Source organism: Megalopta genalis, chromosome 8 (genome assembly GCF_051020955.1).
Source record: "Megalopta genalis isolate 19385.01 chromosome 8, iyMegGena1_principal, whole genome shotgun sequence".
Taxonomy (NCBI): domain Eukaryota; kingdom Metazoa; phylum Arthropoda; class Insecta; order Hymenoptera; family Halictidae; genus Megalopta; species Megalopta genalis.
The window spans coordinates 7,231,001-7,254,387 of record NC_135020.1 but is presented as its reverse complement, the minus strand read 5'-3'; the positions used below and the strand labels follow the sequence as shown (position 1 = coordinate 7,254,387).

At 36.6% G+C, this 23,387-nt stretch overlaps 1 protein-coding gene across 1 annotated transcript in view; it reads right to left on the bottom strand.

Moving 5' to 3' along the window:
- Nucleotides 1-23,387, bottom strand: part of LOC117225141 (uncharacterized) — a 65,930-nt gene that overhangs the window by 14,309 nt on the left and 28,234 nt on the right. The window contains exon 3 of the mRNA XM_033478460.2: nt 12,836-13,918. Within this exon, the coding sequence (XP_033334351.2) occupies nt 12,836-13,918 (1,083 nt within the window). The remainder of the gene's footprint in view (nt 1-12,835; nt 13,919-23,387) is intronic.

Here is a 23,387-nt window from a genome sequence, read left to right as displayed (position 1 = left end):
ATATTTTATTTAAAACTCAGATAACACGTCGAGTGTCGAATTTTAACCACAAAAAATTCCCGCAATATTAACGACCTTAATTAATCAATGAAACCAAAACTAGAAAGTTAAAATTTGCCATGGCAACTATTAGTTCTGCTCTTTTGTATTCCAAAAATCCTAGTAACACGCAGCTTATTCGATATATTAGAATAAAAATAAATTTCAAAATCTAATTCATAAATAATATTCATACTAATTCACAAGTAAATACGTTCAAGTTGTTAGTAGCTGTTCCGAGAAAATTCTCCGAGTGCGAAGGGTTAATTATAGATTCTGGCTCCGAATCTGTACCTTGTCAAATGAAAAGACAAAACCTTTTGCTTACACCTAATACAAAAGTGACAGATCGAATCTGTATAGCGCTTCCGCGACGAAAGAAGAGACAAGAAAAATGTAAACAGATTGGCCGGTTCCGCTGTTCGTGCTTTCATTTGTGGTGAAAGGTCGACGAAGAGTAAGTAAGTGGGTCCTAGCTGGCGGCCCCTCAGCTGGATCTCTTTCCATTCAGAAACAAACAGCCGATCCACTGTATTCTCTAGATAAGTGGCATACGCTGTTTCGCGTCCAGTTACCGCTGTATCGATCGATAAGAGATCAATGCCGAATCGTCATTGTCGATCTAAATGGCAGATCTAGTGATCCCGCAGGATGCGCGAGTCAAGGTAGAGACACGAACGGCATCCGTATGAATAGAGCCCGCGATCGTTTCCCTGCTTGTCCACGGTTCGATTAGCATGGAATGATTAATCGAAATCTGACACGATGATAATTGTTCGCCGGTGGTCGGCAGAAGTCGAGTTTCCTGTTATTCCGCTAGCATTCGAAATAACTAATGGCATCTTTCCTACAGTTTGCGACCTGTTTTGCTCTATTTGTCCAGCTCCAACGTGGATTTGCATCGACTAAGACCGCACGATATCGTTACGTTTCCGATGACTGTTGCATCTGTCGCCGAGCGAAAGGGATTCCTCGTCGATTTGTTCAAGATCGATTTCTCGATGACCTGGCGAGTTTGTGTAGCTTCTCAGCGCGATCGATGAAACGGAACATTCGCTTACCGAGTGGAACGTACTCGAGGTCAGGGATTGTTTTTACTATTTTTCTTCAACAGACGCCGAGCTATCGTTTTCTTCTCTTTGATGCTAATCTTGGTAGACGTTGATCAGAGAAAAACTATGATTGAGCGATTAATGGATTTTTTTTAGAATTGTAGAAGTACTTGGTCGTACTTTTTTCTCTGATTAAGGAAGTATTTGCTCAGATTTGAAAATTAACTTGTATGCTGATCTACAATATTATGCAACATTTATTTATGGAAAGATGATTAGTTATAAAATATATTTTTATTATATTTTAAAATATAATATTTTAATATATTAAAATATTCTAAAATATTTTTATTATATTTTATAATATAATATTTTAATACATTAAAATATTCTAAAATATTTGTATTATATTTTAAAATATTTTATATTTTAAATATTTTATATCTTAATATTTTATATTTTAAATATTTTATATCTTAATATTTTGTATTTTAAATATTTTATATTTTAATGTTTTATATTTTTAATATTTTATATTTTAAAATATTATAATTATTACAATCTTATGTATTAAAATATTTTAAAATATTTTAATTTTATTTTATATTAATTAGGAAAGATGCATTATTAGTGGAAAGACGTCTTCCTCATTTTATTAGAATCCGCGATAGGTAGGAACGTTGAAAATGCAGTTGACGTCATGCAACTTAACTTTTCAATCTTAATTTAATTCAATCAAATATCTTGAAATGATGAAATTTTTAAGCTGACCGGCGTAGCAGTCAAAGTGTTAAACTGTCTACCGAAATTCATGTCGAATCTCGAAATTAATTTAGAAACTGGATCACCTGAAATTATGAAGCGACCCGAGTAAAGTAATTTTATGTTTCCTCCTAAAATGGGTCAAACGAAGCAGGATTTTCTCTTTCGATATACCAGCTGTAGCATTATTCGCAGCGAACAGAGTATCAACTTCGCTCAGCTATGCGTGTCAAATTGCTATTAATTAAGATAAATCCTTTTCAGTGACGTACGGTGTTGACTGCGGCAACTTTCTAGGTAAGCATTTTATCATCCGGCTAATCAAGTGCCACTAAAAGATTCCTTCGAATTTTCTACTAAGATGATTTTCATTACGCATGAAGAAACATTCCCGCCGATAAAGTCGATTCTATGCATCGATGTTGTATATCAATGCATCCCGGTTATATTTCTTAACTCGAATAGCCATCTTAGCCATTCGAATCTAAGCCAGCAATTCCTCTCGGTAAATCTTCCCGCCGATAATTTTATTCATTGAACATTGCTAAGAGTGGACTTTGACCTCGGTGCTTGTTCCATAGTTGGTCAAGCTAATCCTTTTATCTGCGATATTAACATTTTATTAACTCTGCAACTATGTATGACAAGTATATTCCTAATGGAGGAATAGGAATATCTCGTCTTATTATTTTAATTAAAATTATTGTGAAACGTGTTTCTAAATTTCAGAATAATTTCAGAAGAACTTGATGGAAGAGATTGCACTCAGTGTGACCGATAAATTATATGCTCCGGTCTGCACAGCTAAGAGGTGAACATTCTATTGTACTAGTCGTTTTCCTGAGATGTTGGAAACCGAACGAGACACCATTACCTAGTTTTACCTTTTCGCTACTGTTTCTAGACCTGCTATGATTTATCGTAACCATCCGTCTGCAGCCTCGTTTTCACCAACGCCTTCTGCATATTGATTTATTTAAATGCACGGAGAGTCTATTTTTTAGGGTTTTGCATTTTAAAAACCTCTCTGAAATATTGACGGATACTCTTCCACGCTTCTACATAGAATTTAAACAAAAATATAGAGAAAATGAAGAATTGCTTATAGTTTTATATATTAATACGATTTTACACGTGTCTCCGATGGTCTATTATTTATATAAATGGTAAATCTATATTAAATCATACTTCCCAAAATCATTGAGATTAGGTCAGGGTTTTCGCTAAACCTGCTATTTACAGATTTATAATAAATTGTTAAATAAACATTTCAATATGTATTATCAGATTTGTACGCGACAGCTTCGGCTTTAAAAAGTATTAGCACTTTAACAATTATAAATAGATAAATTGATAATCCAAGAAGGAAGAAACTCGATTTTTACGAATACGTCACGAACAATTACAAATAACTTCTTATTCGTTAAAATTTTATTCGTCAATTCGAATATCTCTTATCTATCATCCGAATCTTCTGCACAACTCTGTCTCCGAGTCGTTATTCGAATAGAAGGATTTAACACTAAAGGAGCCTAAACGCGACTAATCTATATTTTTTTATAACAATAACAATATTAGATTCATTTAAACTTCGTACGATTTCTATTATAATTTTTATCATAATAAATTTCTCACCGAAACACATTTCTATAACATCAGGAATTGTGAAAGAAAAAGACGGAAACCGGTCATTTTTATTGGTTTCGTAGTTCTGGTGTCAGTGTCGGAGAATGTCGACAATTCGCGGAGAAGACGAGCAACAGAAAATATTGAACGCTGGTCCCGAACGATGCATGAATTCTCCCCGCGGATGCTTTGCAACACAGAAACGAGGACGATCTCGAACGCCAGGAGACGGGTAAAGCATTACGCAATGGCTCGAGCTTGTTCGAGAGATCATCAACCGCGAGCAGTAGAGAAATGAAGAAAGAAAGAGAGCCGGGGAGAGAGGAATGCTACACGTAATCTCTCAAACTGTAAAGGGAGGCCGAGAAGAAAAAGTAGATTGAATAGTTCTCTACAGAGACTACTGTCGATAGTCACCGACATGTGAAAATGGTTACTTTCACCTGGATCAATTACTAATCAACGGATTGCGGATATTTATACTGTTGTAGAAAACCTCTAATGAAATATAATTTCATTGATTTTCAATTTCCTTGTAACGCGATCAAGCCACCGACAAACACTCCATTACGAATTTACATCAATGAATATCTATAATATACAATGTAATGTAATGTAATGTAAATGTAATGTAATGTAATGTAATGTAATGTAATGTAAATGTAATGTAATGTAATGTAATGTAATGTAAATGTAATGTAATGTAATGTAATGTAATGTAATGTAATGTAATGTAATGTAATGTAATGTAAATGTAATGTAATGTAATGTAAATGTAATGTAAATGTAATGTAATGTAATGTAATGTAATGTAATGTAATGTAATGTAAATGTAAATGTAATGTAAATGTAATGTAATGTAATGTAAATGTAATGTAATGTAATGTAAATGTAATGTAATGTAATGTAAATGTAATGTAATGTAATGTAATGTAATGTAAATGTAATGTAATGTAATGTAATGTAATGTAATGTAAATGTAATGTAATGTAATGTAATGTAAATGTAATGTAATGTAATGTAAATGTAATGTAATGTAATGTAAATGTAATGTAATGTAATGTAACGTAATGTAATGTAATATATGTATATTATAATATTATGTAGACTGCGGATTTGATGCATTTATGGCAAAAATGGGTAGATGAAACATAAAATAGTGAGAAGATTGAAAAGAAAGAAAAATGCAGGCAATTTCTGTTCTCCATAAAGATCTGCAGTCTACTGATTAAAACAAAACCGATTGCAAAAATCTAATTACGTAACAAAACTTCCCTGTATCTTTTTTCAGCTTAAACATTTATTTTTCACCTTAACATGAGTAAACAAATGAAACCGAAATTCATTTAATAATTAACCCTAGTTGTTTCACTTATCTACTTATAATAATATATATTTGTTATTCTACTACATTTCCTACAAAAGTAATGCACAAACATTTAAATTCAACTAAATCATTCGGATCAGAAAATTTAACCAAAATCTTAGAACACAAACCTTGACGCGACTATGTGTATGCGTTCAGACGAGCTGTTTAATTGGTGGTGTTAGATGCTCCATTCAATAAATACAATTTGCGTGTCGATTTGAAACAATTTACGCTGTCGTATAAAACCGTAAGGTCGATATTGAATTTAAAATATGCTTACGATCGACTAACTGCTTCACGCATTCTCGGTAAACCAGAAAACATCGTCCGACGAGTTTCGTGTTCTATGTGCTCAAACGATTTTAGCTTAATTAGCTATAATCGTGCGAGCGAAATACGGTTGGCATACGGAAAATACAACGCGGGTAATCGCAGCTGCGAATTTTTCTACGTTTATCGAACAGCTGACATTTCCACGCTCGTAAACGAGGAATTTCGCATCGAGACTCGTTAAAATTACAGTTCTAACCAATTATTCGGCCAGTTGGTTTTTATTCCCTCCGAAAAGAGCGTACGCGATTCTACGCTTAACATCAAACCGGTATTGACACCCGATATATCAATAGTCGTGCTTTCCATATTCATGTTATATTGATATACGATCCGTTACGAGACAAATAGCTGGACTTGATGTTGGACAAATTTCTTGCCGCAACGTTAGCACCATAAAACGCTTTAAAATAACGACGCAACTCTTGTTTTGTAATCGTTCAATTAACACTCGGACGTCAGCAATGAATAATGTTGTTCGACTGTGATGGCTACCTCCAGACTCGCCAATTTGTATATACATACGTATACAAACTTCATTCCGTCCTTCCGACATCCCAAAATCTAAAGCAAGGGTCTGCTAGAATAGCCTTACTGATCAGTCCTGTAGCGACTCCGGGTCGAAACGCTCTCCCTTTCTTTTCCACCAAAAACCAACGTCATTTCAGCATCCGCCGCCAAACGACTATTCAGTTTACGACAATTAATTTAGATTAGTCTAGATGGGATACCTTGAAAAATACGTTGAAAAAATTGTTGAGTAAAACTATGAACGATGCTCAGCATATTGGATTGTATTCTTGTCAAAGAGGTCCGCCGTTCGAGTGTTAATACAGTAAATTCTCCGTAAAATGGACAATTTGGGAAAAGGTTATTTTCAAGTCGTCGGATTGACTTCTAAATCGACAACCATTTCCTCTTATTTATTAATTGTGCGACCGCGTGCTCACTGTTCCTTAGACTCTTTTCTCAGCGTCTTTAGCTTGGCTGTATTGTTTTCATAATTTCATCGAGCTGACTCAAAGGGAATTTTTTCTACGCATCAATGTCGACGTCGCGACGGTTTCCTGTTTGTTGTTACTTCTCGGGTTGTGTTCAGCTTTGTTACGTCGCTATGGTAGCAAAGTTCGCTTTTGGAGTGTTGCTATTTGCGCGTGTGTTTTAGTTTCTCGCAAGATATTTCATCTAAAGAATCGACGATTTTGATAATACAGTAAATTCTCCCTAATTGACGCTCGGATTGTACACAAAAATGGAAAATTTGGGGAGAGAAGATACGGTTTTTATAGTTGTTGACGATCGGTAACTATAAAAACGAGCCGCAAGGCTCGAATAATCATATCTGCTCTTCCCAAATTGTCCATTTTTGTGTACAAGCTGAGCGTCAATTAGGGAGAATTTATTGTATTGTACTTTGGGTGACACTATGGAATTTTCGTAATTCAAAAATAGAATGATAAAATATTACATAGGAAAAAGTCGTACAATCTCGATTGCTATAGAACATTAGAGCATCGTGTAGACAGTTCTAGCTTCAGTTGTATTTGGTGCACATAAATAAATTAATACCACGTTTCACCTAACATGCGTTGAAACTATTCTTTTTATTTCAGTTTTCTAATGTTCAGTGTTCTAATGTCTTAGACGTATATATTGATAGCCGGCGCATGAAAGTTACATTTCAAACCAGATCTCTCACTTAGCAAATAACTTCCGAGTGAAAAAGTGATCTTTTCACATTATATATATACATTCGGAACGTTTTTTTTTTTTACATTTCCAATACAAATCTTTTATTTTTCTACGTGTCTCGTATACAATACGGCCTAATTGTCGTTTACTATCAGTTAAACTATTCCTGATAAATACTGGTAAAAGTTAACCTGGTTTTGGAGAAACTTCCACAAGTAGAAATTCTATTTTCACGAAGTCGTTACGAACGTGTCATTTACTAAAAATTTAGTAGATCAAATATGAAAGTCTGCCAACTTTTTAAATACACTGGTAAAAAGAATTTTGATCGTTCCATTCGCGTCGTTTGCACACAGAAAGAGTGGAAATCGACTATTACGATATTTGAAATATTAGTAACATTATTAATTAATTACATCTGAAACTATACCGACAAAGTATAATTAAGTATGATCATATACTTGTCGGTAATATCGTTTTTACGCTATCGCTTATCCGTAATTACGGTTTATCTTCCGGTCATAGATTACCACCGATGCCAATCAACGTAATAAATTAGTTCTCCACGAACGATTAAATGAACTAATGTGTTTCTACGTGAATCTATCTAGTTCAGTGTGTCGAAGAAGTAAAGCTGAATTTGCAGAAATTATGTATGCGTATTATTCTTAGCCGCTCATTATTTCCCAGGACCAATTAATTCGGCCTTTGATAATAAAAGGATCGCCCGCGGCTTATCGAATCATCGGCCGAGTTAAACAATGGTTCGTTTAAACGTTACGGGAAGAAGAAGTTCCGTGTAGCTCGCTTTGTAACGATTTTTGAGCTCTCGTATTTATCCAGGTATGATAAACTATTAAGACGAATTGCAGGCACGTGACGTAACAGCCTTTAAGGTTGGGTCTAACCCGATACCGTTCTCTTTTTGTGAGAAAATTCAGGGGAAGAAGTGTATTGGGAAACAGATCAACTGATACATTGTAGATTGGGTTGCAACATGTTGAAGCAACACGGCTCTTAATAAAGAAGAATAAGAAGTTCTACTTCGCGAATGAACATTAAAGACGGGCTTAAGCTGTCAGCCGTAATTAGTAAGCTAACTATAATATAATAATAATTTCTGTCAGGAAGAACTTCCAAAGTTACGGTTTTATATACGGTTTTATATATGCAGCTATAATTTAAAAAAAAGATGAGCTTTAATTAAGTGCTTATGGTGTCAGCCATATTGGTAAGCTGATGATAATGTTGCAATAATGCTATCTATCAAAAACCTCTTCAAAGGAAACAATTTTACATATAAATATAAATCCACAATTTTAAAAAATACAATAAAACACAAGCTTTGAAGTAGCAGTATTTCCAAAAACATTGGAAAGCATTGTTTATTTGATCTATTATTTAATGTATTGTCTCTCCTCGTTATTTTGTTTGCATACTATCAAATTGTATGAAACATGAATAACTCGAGGACCGAGATTCATCTTTATTTACATTTTAGAATATCGTTCTTGAAGGGATCAACATCGGTGAAGCTGTATCAATAGGAAATAAAGTTCTGCTTAATTTCAATCTCCTGAATTTATGCATTAAGATGCAAATTTGCGCGAACATTCGTAGACCAGTGACCACCGTCTCTGCTATGTATACTCACGGCAACGAAACCTCGAAGGATGAGTAAAGCTATCGGCAGCGATCGGCAGTGTGAAAGGATACCAAATGCTACTGGTAGGATTAGTAATCCGACCCGGCGAGATCCATGCAGCGTGACGTAACAATACGAAACCGTGGATCAAGAGTCGGTAATTGGATCTGGTCGATTATCGAACAAATTCACGGAGAGAGATGCAGAATCGAGGGAAAGAGAGAGGGCGGGAATTCTGCAACCATAAAAACTAGACCTCGGATGTTTACACACTTACAGCTTACTCAACTCGGCGAAGCAACACGTGAAAGTTCCATCGCGTCTCTTCGTTATTGTTTTTACATATAAAAATATTTGATCGAAAACTTCGTATAAATTCAAGCAAGCTCGTACACGTTTACTTAGAAATGTATACCTTGGCATCGTATTTTCAAAAAATTCTGAACGAATGATTCACTTTTCTGCTGATTAAAATATTTCTTCGATTACTGTCACTGATCTTGGTAATCGCTGGTTCAGTAAATACCGAGGAGAAATTATAAATTCTAACGTTCCCTTAAATTTCTTTCTCTGTTTTGTCGAAATCGAACACGAATCGAAAGATAGTCACGCGACCTAGATTTTATTCCGCAGGCATGCAAATCCGCTTGGTCCCCGTTTCGACGCAGTATTTGCGAGTTCAATCGAATCTTTTTTCTGGATGCGTCCCGACCTTGCAATCGGATATCGAAGACCGATCTGTTTACCAGATAAATCATGTTCCGAATGGATCACCGTCTTGAAATAGAAATCCCCGACCTCGGGTCTCGCTTCGAGCGACACGCGATATTTCAAGAATAGTCGCAAGAAAGATCTCTCCGATTTTTGAACGTTAATCATCCCCATTCAACTTTCCTAGTTCCTTTTCAGGCTTCTCACTTTCGACGATGACAATCGAATTACCAAGCAATTCGAAGTGCTGCATTTTAAATCTTCTGTATCCTAGTTACCGAAGTCGAAAGTTTACTAAATTATATTAAATTAGATTAGATTATTCTTCTTCATTCATCTCAAGAAACGCACTTCTGCAATGTTTAAGGAAACCTTAAAAAGAGACCGCTTCATTGTTCGTTACTTCTAGTGTTAAGAACGAGATAATATATCAACAATGTTTCGTTATTAATAGCAAAATAAAACACCAGCAGAGAATTCCTATGAAAACTCTTTGCCCAGGTATGAATACCGTAATGTCTCTCTAATTGACGCTCGGATTGTCTACAAAAATGAACAATTTGGGGAGAAGGAGATACGATTATTCGAGCCTTGCGGTTCGTTTTTATAATTGTTGACAATTCGTAACTATAAAAGCGAACCGCAAGGCTCGAATAATCGTATCTCCTTCTCCCCAAATTGTCCAGTTTTGTGGACAATCTGAGCGTCAGTTAGGGAGACATTACTGTACACTCTATTGAGACATACAATACATAACCTCTTATAACCTCGTTATGTATTTTTTAGTTAATACTCCTTCAACTGCGCCTGTACCGATGACTAGTTTTTCTTTCGCAAATCAACATTTTAAACTACTTAATTGTATGATCCTTCGTACGATTCTCTATATTATACAGCAGCATTTTAATAATATTTCACGGAACATTGATGTGACTCGCGAGAAGTTGTCAACTTTAGAAAATCGCAAACGTCGTTGTATCCAAAATTAGGTTATGTCGCAAGAAAAAATGTTAAAACTTCTAGTACAAGAAATAAAATTGCACATTTTCACAGGAAGTGGTTATTCTGAATTTCTACAGTTAAAGAGAACGATCTTGATCGTTTACTGCGCCTTGCATAAATTCTAAATAATTTTCTTCAGTCAATTGAATTCTAAAGCAGAGAAACAGGTTTCGCATAAATTTTTCGAACACTTGCGTGACATCTAAATAACGATCCTGCAACATTATTTCAAAATCGAACGAGGACAAGTTCTGGGATCTTCATATTCACATAACTGAGTAGACATTAGCGAAAAGGTTCGTGGAAATCTTACTTGAGTTAATTGAGTACTTTCATCCAAAACTGAAATACAAGGAATTGCCATTATAGAATTTCTAAATCGATTCAACAGAAGAGTATCCTAGCATAGCGAATCAAAGCCAGCTATTCTTGTTCTATTTCCTCTTACAACGACATATTTATGCGGGACAGGATTTTCACAGTATGCTGCCAATCGAGGCGCAAGAATAGACTCGATGTTGAATCAGATATGAAAATGCAACTTTCTAATATTGTACCTGATACCGAAAGAATTTCTAGTACCTACAAAGATCCAAGAATATCGAAGTCGTTAAGAGAATAATTTGAAGCACGCACTCTAGTTTATTTAACCATTTCTATGTGTTCCGTTTTAAAAAATATCAATTTGAGAATGAAGGTGAACTCGTGCGAACCACTTTTGAATCACGTGACAGCTATAAAACGGTCATTATTGCATGCCAGGCTACTCGCGAATCACAGTATTCAATATTTAGTTTTTTATAATAAATTTAATTGCGATGCAATTCGTTTTATGGTTGGTTTATAGTGGTTGAAAAGTCGTACGCAAGAGTTGGCATTTAGATTTAGTCGTTCCTTTCAGTTTTTATCGTTATCTATATATGCTACAAAATAGTCAAGGAGTTTCTAAATTGACGAAGTTCGAAAAAAAGGTTAGTTAGTAGAACGACCGAAATGTAGTACATCTGATTGCTATGAAATCAGGGATGGTGTAATCTAATTCTTATTTCTACAAATTGGTTTAGCGCGGTGACTTTCACGCCTCATGTAAATACATAAGTACTTCCAATACTGAAAGGAAAACCAAAGAATAAACACGAACGGGAGATTGAACCATTATAATGTTTTACTATTGCTAAGGAAGTTGAACAATAATAATAAATGCGTTGCTCTAAGAAGCTACGAAGCAGCATGAATATACTCAGAAGAATTGTTTCGAAATTTTTAATTTTACAATTTTCTTTCGAGAAGCATGTCAAACAAGAAATCAAATCATAGTAATCATACGCATCTGCTGAAGAAGTTGAACAATGATAACAAATACGAGTAACAGTCACAAATTAGACCGCATGATTTTTCAACCCCTTCCGATGGTTTGACAAAAAAAGAATGTTTCCTATCAAAGTTCATTAGTTCATTAGTGTTCAACCGACAAGAAATTATTATACAATTGTTTAAATTTAAACACAAATTGATTTTAGATAAAGAAAATAAGGTCATTGTTGTATTTTGAAATGGAACTCGATAACTTTAACTTCATAGCATTGTAGGTCGAGACGAATTCAACGATCTGTTACATGAAGACCTTCAGATGGCATTGAAGGAAAAATTGTCATGAATTGATTGTCATAATATTTGAAATAATTCGGTGATACGTAACACCAAGGCCTTGCATGTAAACATAAACAAATAAATGTAAACATTACAAATGCACAATTATTCAATTTCATACCTTAACACATGAAACAAAAGAAAAATTTATATGAAATCAGATATTGTGGCAATCGATTCATAGCAATTTTTCCTTCAATGACATCTAAAGGTCATAATATAGCAAGTCACTGAATTCGTCTTGACCTCGCCTACAATACTATGAAGTTAAAGTTATCTAGCTTCATTTAAAAATATAACGGTTTGTGTCTAAATTTAAACAACTGCAATTTCTTGTCGATTAAATACAAATTAACTTTGATAGAAAACATTTTTTTGTCAGATCATCGGAAGGGGCTCAAAATTCGTGGGGACTAATTTGTGACTCACCCTCTATACATATAGACATACATAAGCAATATAGTTATATTATATAGATCCGTACCATTATTCAAGAACTGTTGCTGCATAAATATATTCGGAAGGATTGTTTCGAAATTTTATACCTTCCAACAAACTTCATTCGATATAAATATGTATAAACAAGAATATAGATCAAATAATCATTTGCTACTGATCAAAGACGTTAAATAATAACCCCAAATACGAACAACAACCCATAACAATGAATCCGTATGATTGGTTGAGAACCGTTGCTCCAAAAAGCCACGGAACTGTATAAACCTAGCCAGATGAATTGTTTCGTAATCCCATGCCTTTCAACATTCCGGCATGGTTTCCTAACCAAATAATATTACCGTGCCGTTAATAAATATGATAATCAAAGTTAATAAAAAGAACTTAGCGACAGAGGACCCAGCAACGAAGTCTCCGCGGCGTGCCCCGGTCGTTTGCCGAAGCGTTGGGTCCGAGTCTCGAGACAGAAATTCCAAGAGTATGCGAAACGAATCGACTTACGACATCGTCCGCGTGAGGCTGAAGAAGCACGATGGGCTGCAGCTTGGGCGAGTGATAAGGCCTAGCGGTCTGTCTCCACGGGGAGGCGATCACGCGATTGGCCACGTGCCTTTTCGGTGTCCTCCAGCCGAAGCAACTTTCCCCGCAAGTCAAATCCTCGCCGTAATCTGGTTTCTCGTGGTGCCTGGTCCGTTCGGCTGGCTGCAACGAGACCGCGGATTGACTGATCCTCGAGTGGATCACGCTGCCGCGATCCTCGGGGCATCGGTCCTCGTCGGGCCGGCTGCCGCGGAGCGGATCTATCGCGGCACTCGCGTCCTCGTCGCCCGGGAGACGAGTCTGATCGTTCCGCATCCTCAATTCAAGAGGATCTAACTGTCTATGAACGTCGTAGCTGTTCCTCGAAAAACAGAATTCCATTTGCTTCACGGGGGAACGGCAGGTTGAGAGAGCGTTCTCCGAACTGGTGGCGGTGCTGTCCTCGATCCTGTCGATCCTCGACACCACGGAGACAGGATTATAACGTCTGACGTCCGTCTGATGCACGCTGTCCTTATCGGGCAGCTGATCTAGAACGCGGATGCTCTTCTCTTGGCTGCTGGCGTTCAAGAAGGCTGGCACGGGCCAAGTGGCGGCGCAATGTCTGACCGAGCCGTATCTCGGCCCGGCAAAGTTCATCGGATCGGGAAGCGATCCGATTTCCCTCGAACCATCCAAGGACTCGATCGCCGGACAGGTAGCACGCTTGTCAAGCCCGGGATCTACGTCTTGGGCCCTGTACCAGCGATTGCAGCACGGGTACTGATCGCAGCGCAGGTACCTGGGGCTGATCTTTACGTCCTTCACGTCCTCCTGCTTGCAGTCCGGCCGTGGACAGGTCATCGCCAGTGGCACCGGCGGCAGTCTGATCCGCAGAGCTTCCGCTGCCCGCAAGAACGCCTGCAGACGGGGCCTCGGCACCGTGGCACTTCCGGTGTAGACGAACCCGAGGATCGCCGCGAGTTCCGGCGCCTCTACCTCGGCGAGGATCACTGTGATCGGCTCGCAGTGCGACGACGTTTTACTGTGCGCCAGCAGGACTTCCTGAAAGAAGAAAGGCGAGCCGGATTATTCAACGATGCCCGAGTAGATTTATGGAGAGCCGGCGATTCGGTGAATACATAATCCTATCGGACGAGTTTTTAAGGTCGACCGTTCTCCCCGAGCGATTTCAATTCCGAATGCAACTAAGCGACCTTCTCCTCTCGGTGTAATGGCTGAAGTTTTCTAACCTGGTGAAGAACGAACGCGATTTTTAACCAGCCTTCGAATCGCCAACGATTTATACGATATGCCTTGGAAACGCGGTCTATCTACCGTGTACTTGGATCGCTAACCGCTGGTATACGCCCGGTGAAACCGCCAGCAATTTGTTCGGAAGCACCTGCGACCTGTACAGCGCGTGTTGAAGTCTACGACGACCGTCTACTACGCGTTACGATTACCGGAAATTCGTTTGACACGTGTTACAATTAGAGAACACGATTTCGTGTTATTCAGGATACGCGTGTAATTAATACATCCGGCTTCCTGCGGGAAATGTAAATACTGTTGGAGGTCAACGCTGTATAGTCGTGAGAGTGTGAGTCGCGAGGACCGTTCGTTTTTGTTTTCGGGTCTACGGTGGTGCCGCGGTCGAACGGTCAAAGAGATTTCGATGCTATGAATTTGTAACTATCGAGTGTTTTCAGTTTCGTCCGTAAACAGGATGTCTTATAATTATATTAACACTCGGGAAGAATTGAAGTAACTTCTTCCTCAGCGAAAATGCAATCCGCGGCTTTGTTTCCGAGTTATTAACGAAAAACACTGACCAATGAAAGGCGAGATCAGCTATCGCGCGGCGGTCGAGCTAATAAGCGGTCGAAGCCGTCGAACTAGGTTCCACTCATTGACTCGGCCGCCTAGCACTAGGCGTGCTCGCCTCTGATTGGTCACTGTTTTTCGTTAATAACTCGCAAACAAAGCCACGGATTGAATTTTCGCTAAGGAAAAAGTTTCTTCAAATGACCTCAGGAACCTCCCATTTCCGGGTGTTAACATGATTATGAGACACCCTGTACACTATCCCGTTGAATACGCGAGAAAGTACACACTGTGCTGTGATTGTTCAGGCAGAGTAAACATTTTATTATAAGGAATAAACTGCAACAAATACATTAGTATTATTACACCAAGACAAGAAAGTTATTTAAAAATTGTTTAACTTTCAGAGGTAAGAAATTCGGTGAGATTTGAATTAAAAAATATATGGACTACAATTTCTGTTGCTTCGTTCATTTTGTTCACATAGAAAACTATCGATACTTCTAAATACTTAACAATCAAAAAATGCTATAATCAAGGAAATACATAGAGTGTTGTAAATGAACTTTTCATAATACATTTTTCATTAATTTTTGGCAACGTTAAACTACGCATCACAATTACAAAATTAGCTATTATGAGATACTAAAGGTTGCAGTTGATTCACTTTTTCAATTAAAAACCACCGACACTTTCGAACGAGATAAGAAGTCGTTGAGAGAGGAAGAGACTAAAATTACAGATGTTTCAGCACGAATGTAATGTACTACCTATGTATTCATTACATTGTGTGTATCGTAACCAATCCCTCTGCCATGACCTTCATGCTTCATTCTATGTTCCTCTATAATTTCACTTTCCCGACACAATTATGTATTGATTCATAGGATATTGAACAACCATCCTGCAATTTTGTCTCTACACAAAACCGGAAAAGGTATAGGTAGCGTATATAAATTCGAAGAAATCGGTGGATTCTATTATACATGTGTACTTTAACTGTATTGATTATTTCAAAGCACCTTGAAATCTTACTTTCTGATATGGTTATTATAATATTATAATATACTATTATAAATTATATATTAATTAATAATTATTAATAATAATATTAATGAATAATAATTATAATAATAGTTATATTAATTTATTATATTGTATAAAATATAATACGATATAATATTATATTTATATCTAGTTGCATTCGACAGTTCTCAAGTTTTGGGAAATAACAACTTTTAATCGTTTGTTTTTAAACAAATGATTTTGTCAAAAGCGATAGAAAGCTTAAAAGATCGTATTGTATCGATACCTATATCTCTTGATCCTGTTTAATTCTCTTAATTTATTTTCCTCAACAAAATTGACATAAAAATGTGAAACTTCCCCACGTAAACGTACAAAATGCATCCCATAATTAATGCGCAATAACATTATGTTTTATACATTCTCTTGCAATAACATTTATAAAAAAAATACGCAGATTTCCCAAACGACCCAACACCGCCTGACCTAAATCGTGTAATTGCCGGATAATTTCCGTGTCTCTTCACGGGCCGGAATGACTAAAAATCCTTTCGTTACACATTACAGCCGGACGAGATCGCTTCGCCGCGCATCGAAATCATCAGCTATATCCCAGTGACGCGCCGAAATCACCGGTGACCTTATCGCGCATCGGAATCCGGAGTTCAGCGGTCATGCTAATGATACATTGAAAATGGAGGAACCTGGAATTGTTACGATTTCAGGAATGCCTCAGCGGGATTACGAGCCTGCCAACATCTGCATGCAGCACGGAATAACCGAGCGACGTGGACATTATCTTCGATTATAAATCTTGCGAATAGTGGCACGCGAGGCATTCGAGCATTTCGTATCGGTCGAGCGCGACGCAGGGGAGCGTGAAGAAGCGACGAATCGAATCGTTCCGTTCGGTACCGTGTAAACTTGATCGCGAGTTAATTTAGGGGAACAGATAACCGTGAATATTAAAAATGTATTAATGAATCGTGTCGACGCCGACGGTTCGCGGAACGTTCGAGGGAACGTTCAAGGCAGTCGAGATTAACGGCTCACCTTGCACGAGCCCCGACGTGCTTGCGAATTGGAAATATAATTTCTCATTGGCGATCTAACGCAATTTGTATTGTTATTGCGTGTACGAAAGCCAGATTTATCTCGCGCGCGAAAAGAATTCGAACGTCTTCAGTGAAAAATTCGGCCGTAATCATTTCCATCGAGACCGCGCATTAAGATCGGATAATTAACGCTTTGACGGCCGCGGCAAACATCTCGAAAGTTTCATAAAATTAAAATATTTTATTCAGTGAAATATAAAAAATTCACACAACAAATTTATACGACATACATTACTTTTCCAACAAATGAAGAAATAATAAATGACTGGCAAAGAAATTAATTTTCGAAAATTAAATTTGAAATAAATTTAATTATCGTCGCGTGGGTGTCGCGACGGTCAAAGCATTAATAGTGTAATTATAATACGCTTTTTTAATAGTGAAATTGTAATATACTTTATTAATAATATAAACAGGATAAAAATTTGGTTAATAACATAATTATGATGCATTCTTCAAAAAGTTACGCTACATCAATTTCTATAATTGAAATTTTCGCGAAGTCACGTGTACGTGACTCCGGCCGTCAAAGTGTTAACACTATGTCAAGGCGTTCAAGATTCTGGACAGTCACGTGAACGATCGTTTAAAAGACTACTGATCGTCGTGACGACAAAGTCCGGAAGACAAATTGCCGGGTATCAACGGCTCGTTTTGCTCGTGCCCGTAGGAAACGGGTAATTATTATACTAATTTTCCGTACGAATAGAACCGCAAATGGGCGTGTAAGGTAAGTAATGGCGTCCATTACCGATCTCCGTGAACCTTTTTTCCACCGTTATACATTGGCTCGCATCGTCATGCAACCATGAGGCAGGTGTTCTACTCGATCAACGCAATCGTGCGAGAACTGTGACCGATCACAATAATTCGATAGAATCACAGCAATCTCACAACTTATTCTACTTGTTCGAGGCTTGCTAACGTCTACACAGCCGTCGGCGAGCAGTGGAATGTCCTTCGCGTTTTACATGTAAACGTTATTATTAGATTGCGACGGTTGTGTATTTTTTATAGAAACTACTATATCGAATATAAAAAACTTTGAAGATCTTGAAAGAATTTGAGAATATTCTTCTATATTTCGTGCAATTTGTTGGAACGATTAAAAGAAGGAAAGCTTGTTGGACTTACGTTTCTTACAAATAACCTTGGACAATTTTTATTTTGCAGAAAAATCTCCAATCTTGTTATTAGAGTTCCATCGTTCTTCAAGACCGCGAATCCGTTAACATATCGATATTTTGACAGTACAAGTAAAAGGATTACATTATCTGTACATTATGAATTAACTTTTGAAATATTTTCTTCCATTTTAAAAGACTGTGCCCTATCGAACAATCGCGAATAAAGTTATTCTACGTAAACGATTCAAAAGGAGCGAAAATGCATAACATACATCTAATATTACAACTGAATGCGAACGTTCGGTAATACTAAAAGGCACGGAAAGTATTGGCGCGTAAACGTAAATCGAACTGTCTGACATTCATGGCAAAGCCCTGACCATTGTATCAAAATACCACACGGTGCCCTTCTATTATAGAGATCTCTCCAGATGCGTTATCTGGAACAACCGATCAGTAGTATAACTGCTTGTTACACATACTCAAACGGTACCAGAACCTCTAAATGCATTCTTCTCGCAAATTCTGTTCGATAGAGATTTTGAAACAATTCCTGTAAATTTGTCGTACAATTAGAACGCGCAAATTAACAAGGTTCGAAAGTATAGTAATTGCTCCCTAATTCGCGCTCAGATTGCGCACAAAAATGGACAGTTTGGGAAGAGGAGATGCGATTATTCGAGTCTTGCGACACGAGACTAGACTAGAGACTAGAATAACCATATCTCCACTCCCCAAATTTTCCATTTTTTTACGTAATCTGATCGCGAATTAGGGACAAAATTATTGTACTTAGCTGCGACAGGACGACACACAGTGGTTCGAAATCTCCGGATAAATCGAAAGCTTTAAATTAGTGGAAAACGAGATGGTCGAATGAAAGGACACAATCGTATAATTATATTCTTGGTATTAACCCTTTGCACTCGAGTGGTAACTCTGAGACACCACTAAAATTTGTTACATCACGTTTTAAGATAATTTGTATACTAACAAAATTTAGATTTAAAAAATTGTTAAGAGTGTAACTGTTGTGTGGGTCCCAAGAGTCAATTTCATATGCGTAATACTATAAGTTAGAAAAACGATTGTATATTTACAGTTAAAATAGCTTCGAGTGCAAAGGGTTAATTATTATTTTCCCCGAGTAAAGCTATTATATCGTCGTGTAATTCGAAAATCTTTTTCTTTGGTATGGCTCAACTTTTAGTTAAATTATTTACGGATCAGAGAAGACACGAATCTTATTGTGTTTTCATGCGATTGTTTACGGTAACTAATACATGTATGCGAATTATCGATGATTTTTTAACGGAAACATTACATTTTTATGTATTATTTTAACAATCTGAGCGTCAATTAGGGATAATTTACTAGACTTTAGACATTTATAGCTTAGCCACAAATATTTGACAAGTGTTCTCTCTAATAACTCGGAAACTAGGACATGAAATTTCTTTGTGGAGTCGGTTATAAAGTAAAACAGTCTATTATAGTTCTTTCCATTTTAACCAGGACTTCTGAACGGAATCACTCGATCGTACTTCCTCCGGTATTTTATGAAATTTTGCAAAACACTGCAGCGTGCAAAATATATCCTGGTAAAAAGCCATTTTTTAGCCATTATGGCGCCACCTATCATTTCGTTGAAATTTTTCTTTCACCACGTTATTTGTTATAAAAATTCACACGTCAGTTTTCGAGATACAGTAAATTCTCCTTAATTGACCCTGAGTTTGGAAACAAAAATGGACAATTTGAAAAGTGGAGGTACGATTATATTCGAGCCTTGCGATAACTACAAAAACGAGCCGCGAGGCTCGAATATAATCGTATCTCCTCTTCCCAAATTGCCCATTTTTGTGCGCCATCTGAGCGCGAATTAGGGAGAACTTACTGTAAAGTGTAATAGAGCCTCGTTAAAGGCACTTCACAATTGATCGTGGAAAGTATCGATGACATAGCGGTGTCAACTTTAATTTCAAACCCGAGAGAAACACGTCCAGATCGGACCATGTGAGTTCCATGTTGGCAACATCGTCGGTTGCTCGCTGAGACGTCGACACAAAAACCGCCGAATCACTCAATTCGAATATACCGGCCACTCGCGGCACGGCTGCACGTTTCGTGTGGGTACTCGTAATACTTACGATTGTTATTTTCATTGGGTGAATTTCTCGCGTGTACTGTTACCGTAATCTCCCGCTCGGAATGTTCCGGACATCGAGTCATTCAGCCTCGTTCGCTTCGCGTGGAGGAGACTTTTAACGGTACACGGTGTTGCTCAGTGGTCTGAAGCACCCTTTCAATTCTTGAAGAGCTCCTTATTTTTGCCCTTTCTTTAGAGGGAATATTTATGAAATAATAAGTGTTCAGGCCGAGTCGTGTCTGACGAGATGATACTATTGTAACCTACGTTTTTTTAACGGGACCCAGGATTCGTAACCCGGATGAGAAACCAATAAAACGATTGTATGTTAATAATACATAAAGGCTGTCGCGAGGAGATGGATCCTACTTGTATTTTAATATGTTCACTCTATCGAATCAGCAACCATACTTCACAAAAGACGGATGTATTTAATGACGAATTTTTATAGATTTCTAATGCGTTTTGAGTTGTTCCAATAAAACGAATATATTAACAGCATGATGGTAATGAGAGAAATACTAATTCCCATTTTGATAATATAATTAACGGAAATTAAAGTTTCCGTAGAAATTTAATTCTAGTAATTCTAGTCAATCCTCTCGCATCACGGTGGTACTGACATACTTTGATACAAAACGCTTAAGTGAACTTTTAAATCTTAATAAACAAGTGCATTGATACGTTTAGATTCGAGAATAGTAAATACGTTTGTTTTATTTTTATATTATTCTCATTATTATTATTCTCATTTTTATATTATACTCATATTGAGTATTAATAACACTAGCGTTTAAACTTTCTTAGAGTTTAATCTTCCACGAACTTATTGATTAATGGCATTTTTCTAATTTATTAACGACGTGAACATTTAACTCGATATCTCAGTTATTTAGATATTTTAGTTATTTGTATAAGCCAATCAACCTAAGAAAATATCGCCTTTCTATTTCATTAGGACATGAACGATTCTTCTTAATTAGTACGTCTCTATTCCACCATAAAATTCTAAATTAGAGGCGAATGTAACGATGAAAAAGGAACGAACCAAGCCGTATAATAAATGTTTCAACTTCTCTTTGCTATTGGTTCGTAAAACGTATTTTTAAAGTAAGAAACACAACCGTTATTCGAACCTGGAAATTCTTCGATGTAACCCCAAGTTTCTGAACTTAAAAAAGTGCTCAAACATCGATGTACAAGTTAAAACGAATTGTACTAAAGATTCTAGAACAACATTATGCCTAGCAAATTTTCATCTTACTCGTCAATAGAACAAATTGTGTTCTATTTACAACTTGCCGATGCAAGAAACTATAATATATTGCACTACGTGCATAGAAGTACAAAATTTTACATGAGATTCTAGAAATAGAAAATTGTTGGATAGTAAACGGACTACGGCGCAACATTTCGGTCCGCGTAGATTCATAAATTAATGTGATAACAGTTTTACGCATTCATTGCAAAAAAAAATTGTTACGAGAAATACAGAATAATCAAAGTAATGGGAGGATTTAAAAACGCTGTTACATTATTTGCAATTGATTAAAGCTATTAAAAGACGAACTACAATTTTATTTTATTTAAATTAAATTTTTATTAATTTAAGAACACTGTCACATTATTTGCAATTGATTAAAACTGTTAAAAGATAAACTTTTAATTTAATTTAAATTAAATTTTTATTAATTTAAGAACAGTGTTAGTTTATTTGCAATTGATTAAAGCTATTAAAAGATGAACTACAATTTTATGTAATTTAAATTAAATTTTTATTAATTTAAGAACACTGTTACATTTTTCGCAATTGATTGAAGCTAGTAAAAAACGAGCTTTTTATTTAGCTCTAGTTTCTTACAATTGCTGAACAAAATTTTTACTTTGCCCAAAAATCCGCTGTCTACTCGATCACGGGAACAAGTTCCGGTTTCGCAGACATTTTGACGACATTTCACGGATCGGTTTGATTGCAATCGGTCGCTATATCAAAACTTGTAACATTGTTACAACTTGACTCATTCCACGATAACGATAACCTGCTAGACTTCGTGATCCAATTAAACTGTACAGCCATCCGTGACGTGGTGGTCAAAGAAATCAACTTAACGATTAATGAGAAACAAGACGATTTCTCGACGTAAAGCCGGGTGGCGAATCGGTAAAAACCGGGAACACTATAATCAAAGTGAAGCAATGTCGCGACCGCGGTTCGCAGCTTCTCCGGCCGATCGAGTTTTGTGATTAATTGCCGTATCTGATGGCGTACGCGAGTCCGCGATCAGATAGTATCCAATGTAAATCAGCGTCCGGTGACGACGTGTACAAGGAAGAAAACTGGGAAAAGGTGCGTGAATGAACGCGAACGCTATAGCTCGCCGCTACCTACAATATGTATGTACAGTGGCCCACAAAAGTGTTCGTACACCTTTCAAAACGCAATAACTATTTTAAAGCTGAACTAAATTACTTGAATTTTTCTTAGCTGATAGAGGGAGTAGTTTACTAGACTATGACTGAAATGCTTTTTTTTCAATTTTGCTATTACTTGGAATGACGAAAAAATAATATAATAATATAGTATAATAATAATATGGTATAATAATAATATAATGTATAATAATTTTATCTGAGCTTAAAACGAAAATTCGCGGATCTCGGTAACTTATATACATGTTGAAAATTGTATGGATATCTCTTCAGGTTGTTACGAGTTACAACAAATTAAAAATCGCAAAAATCGTAGTTTTATCACGATTTTGACCAAAAACTGTAAGAAATCTGCAGTTTTAAAAATCCTTCAACGCCTGTAGCTCGACTCTGGGTTAACCGATTTCGTTCAAATTTTCAGCACGCATATAAAATACCAAGATTTAAAAAAGGCATTTTTTTTCATTTTCGTTACAGGCTCAGATAAAAAAGTTAAAAATCGAGGTTTTTTAATTTTTTCTTTTCATTCCAACTAATAGCAAATTAAAAAAGAAAGCTTTTCAGCCATCGCCTAGTAGACTAGTCCCTCTATCATCTAAAAAAAAATTCAAGTCGTTAGGTTCAGTTTTAAAAAAGATATTGCATTCTAAAAGGTATACGAACACTTTTGTGGGCCACTGTATATTACAAGCCCGTGTACATTCTCGCGTCAACATCGAACAGATAAAAATTCCGCGACTATAAATTAGTCGATCTATCAGCCACAGCTTGAATCGTTCTGTGTTTATATCTGTGGTCAAATGGAGCAATTCACTTAAGGAGAAAGTGGTGTCAGTGATCGCGAAGGTGTAAATTTTTTT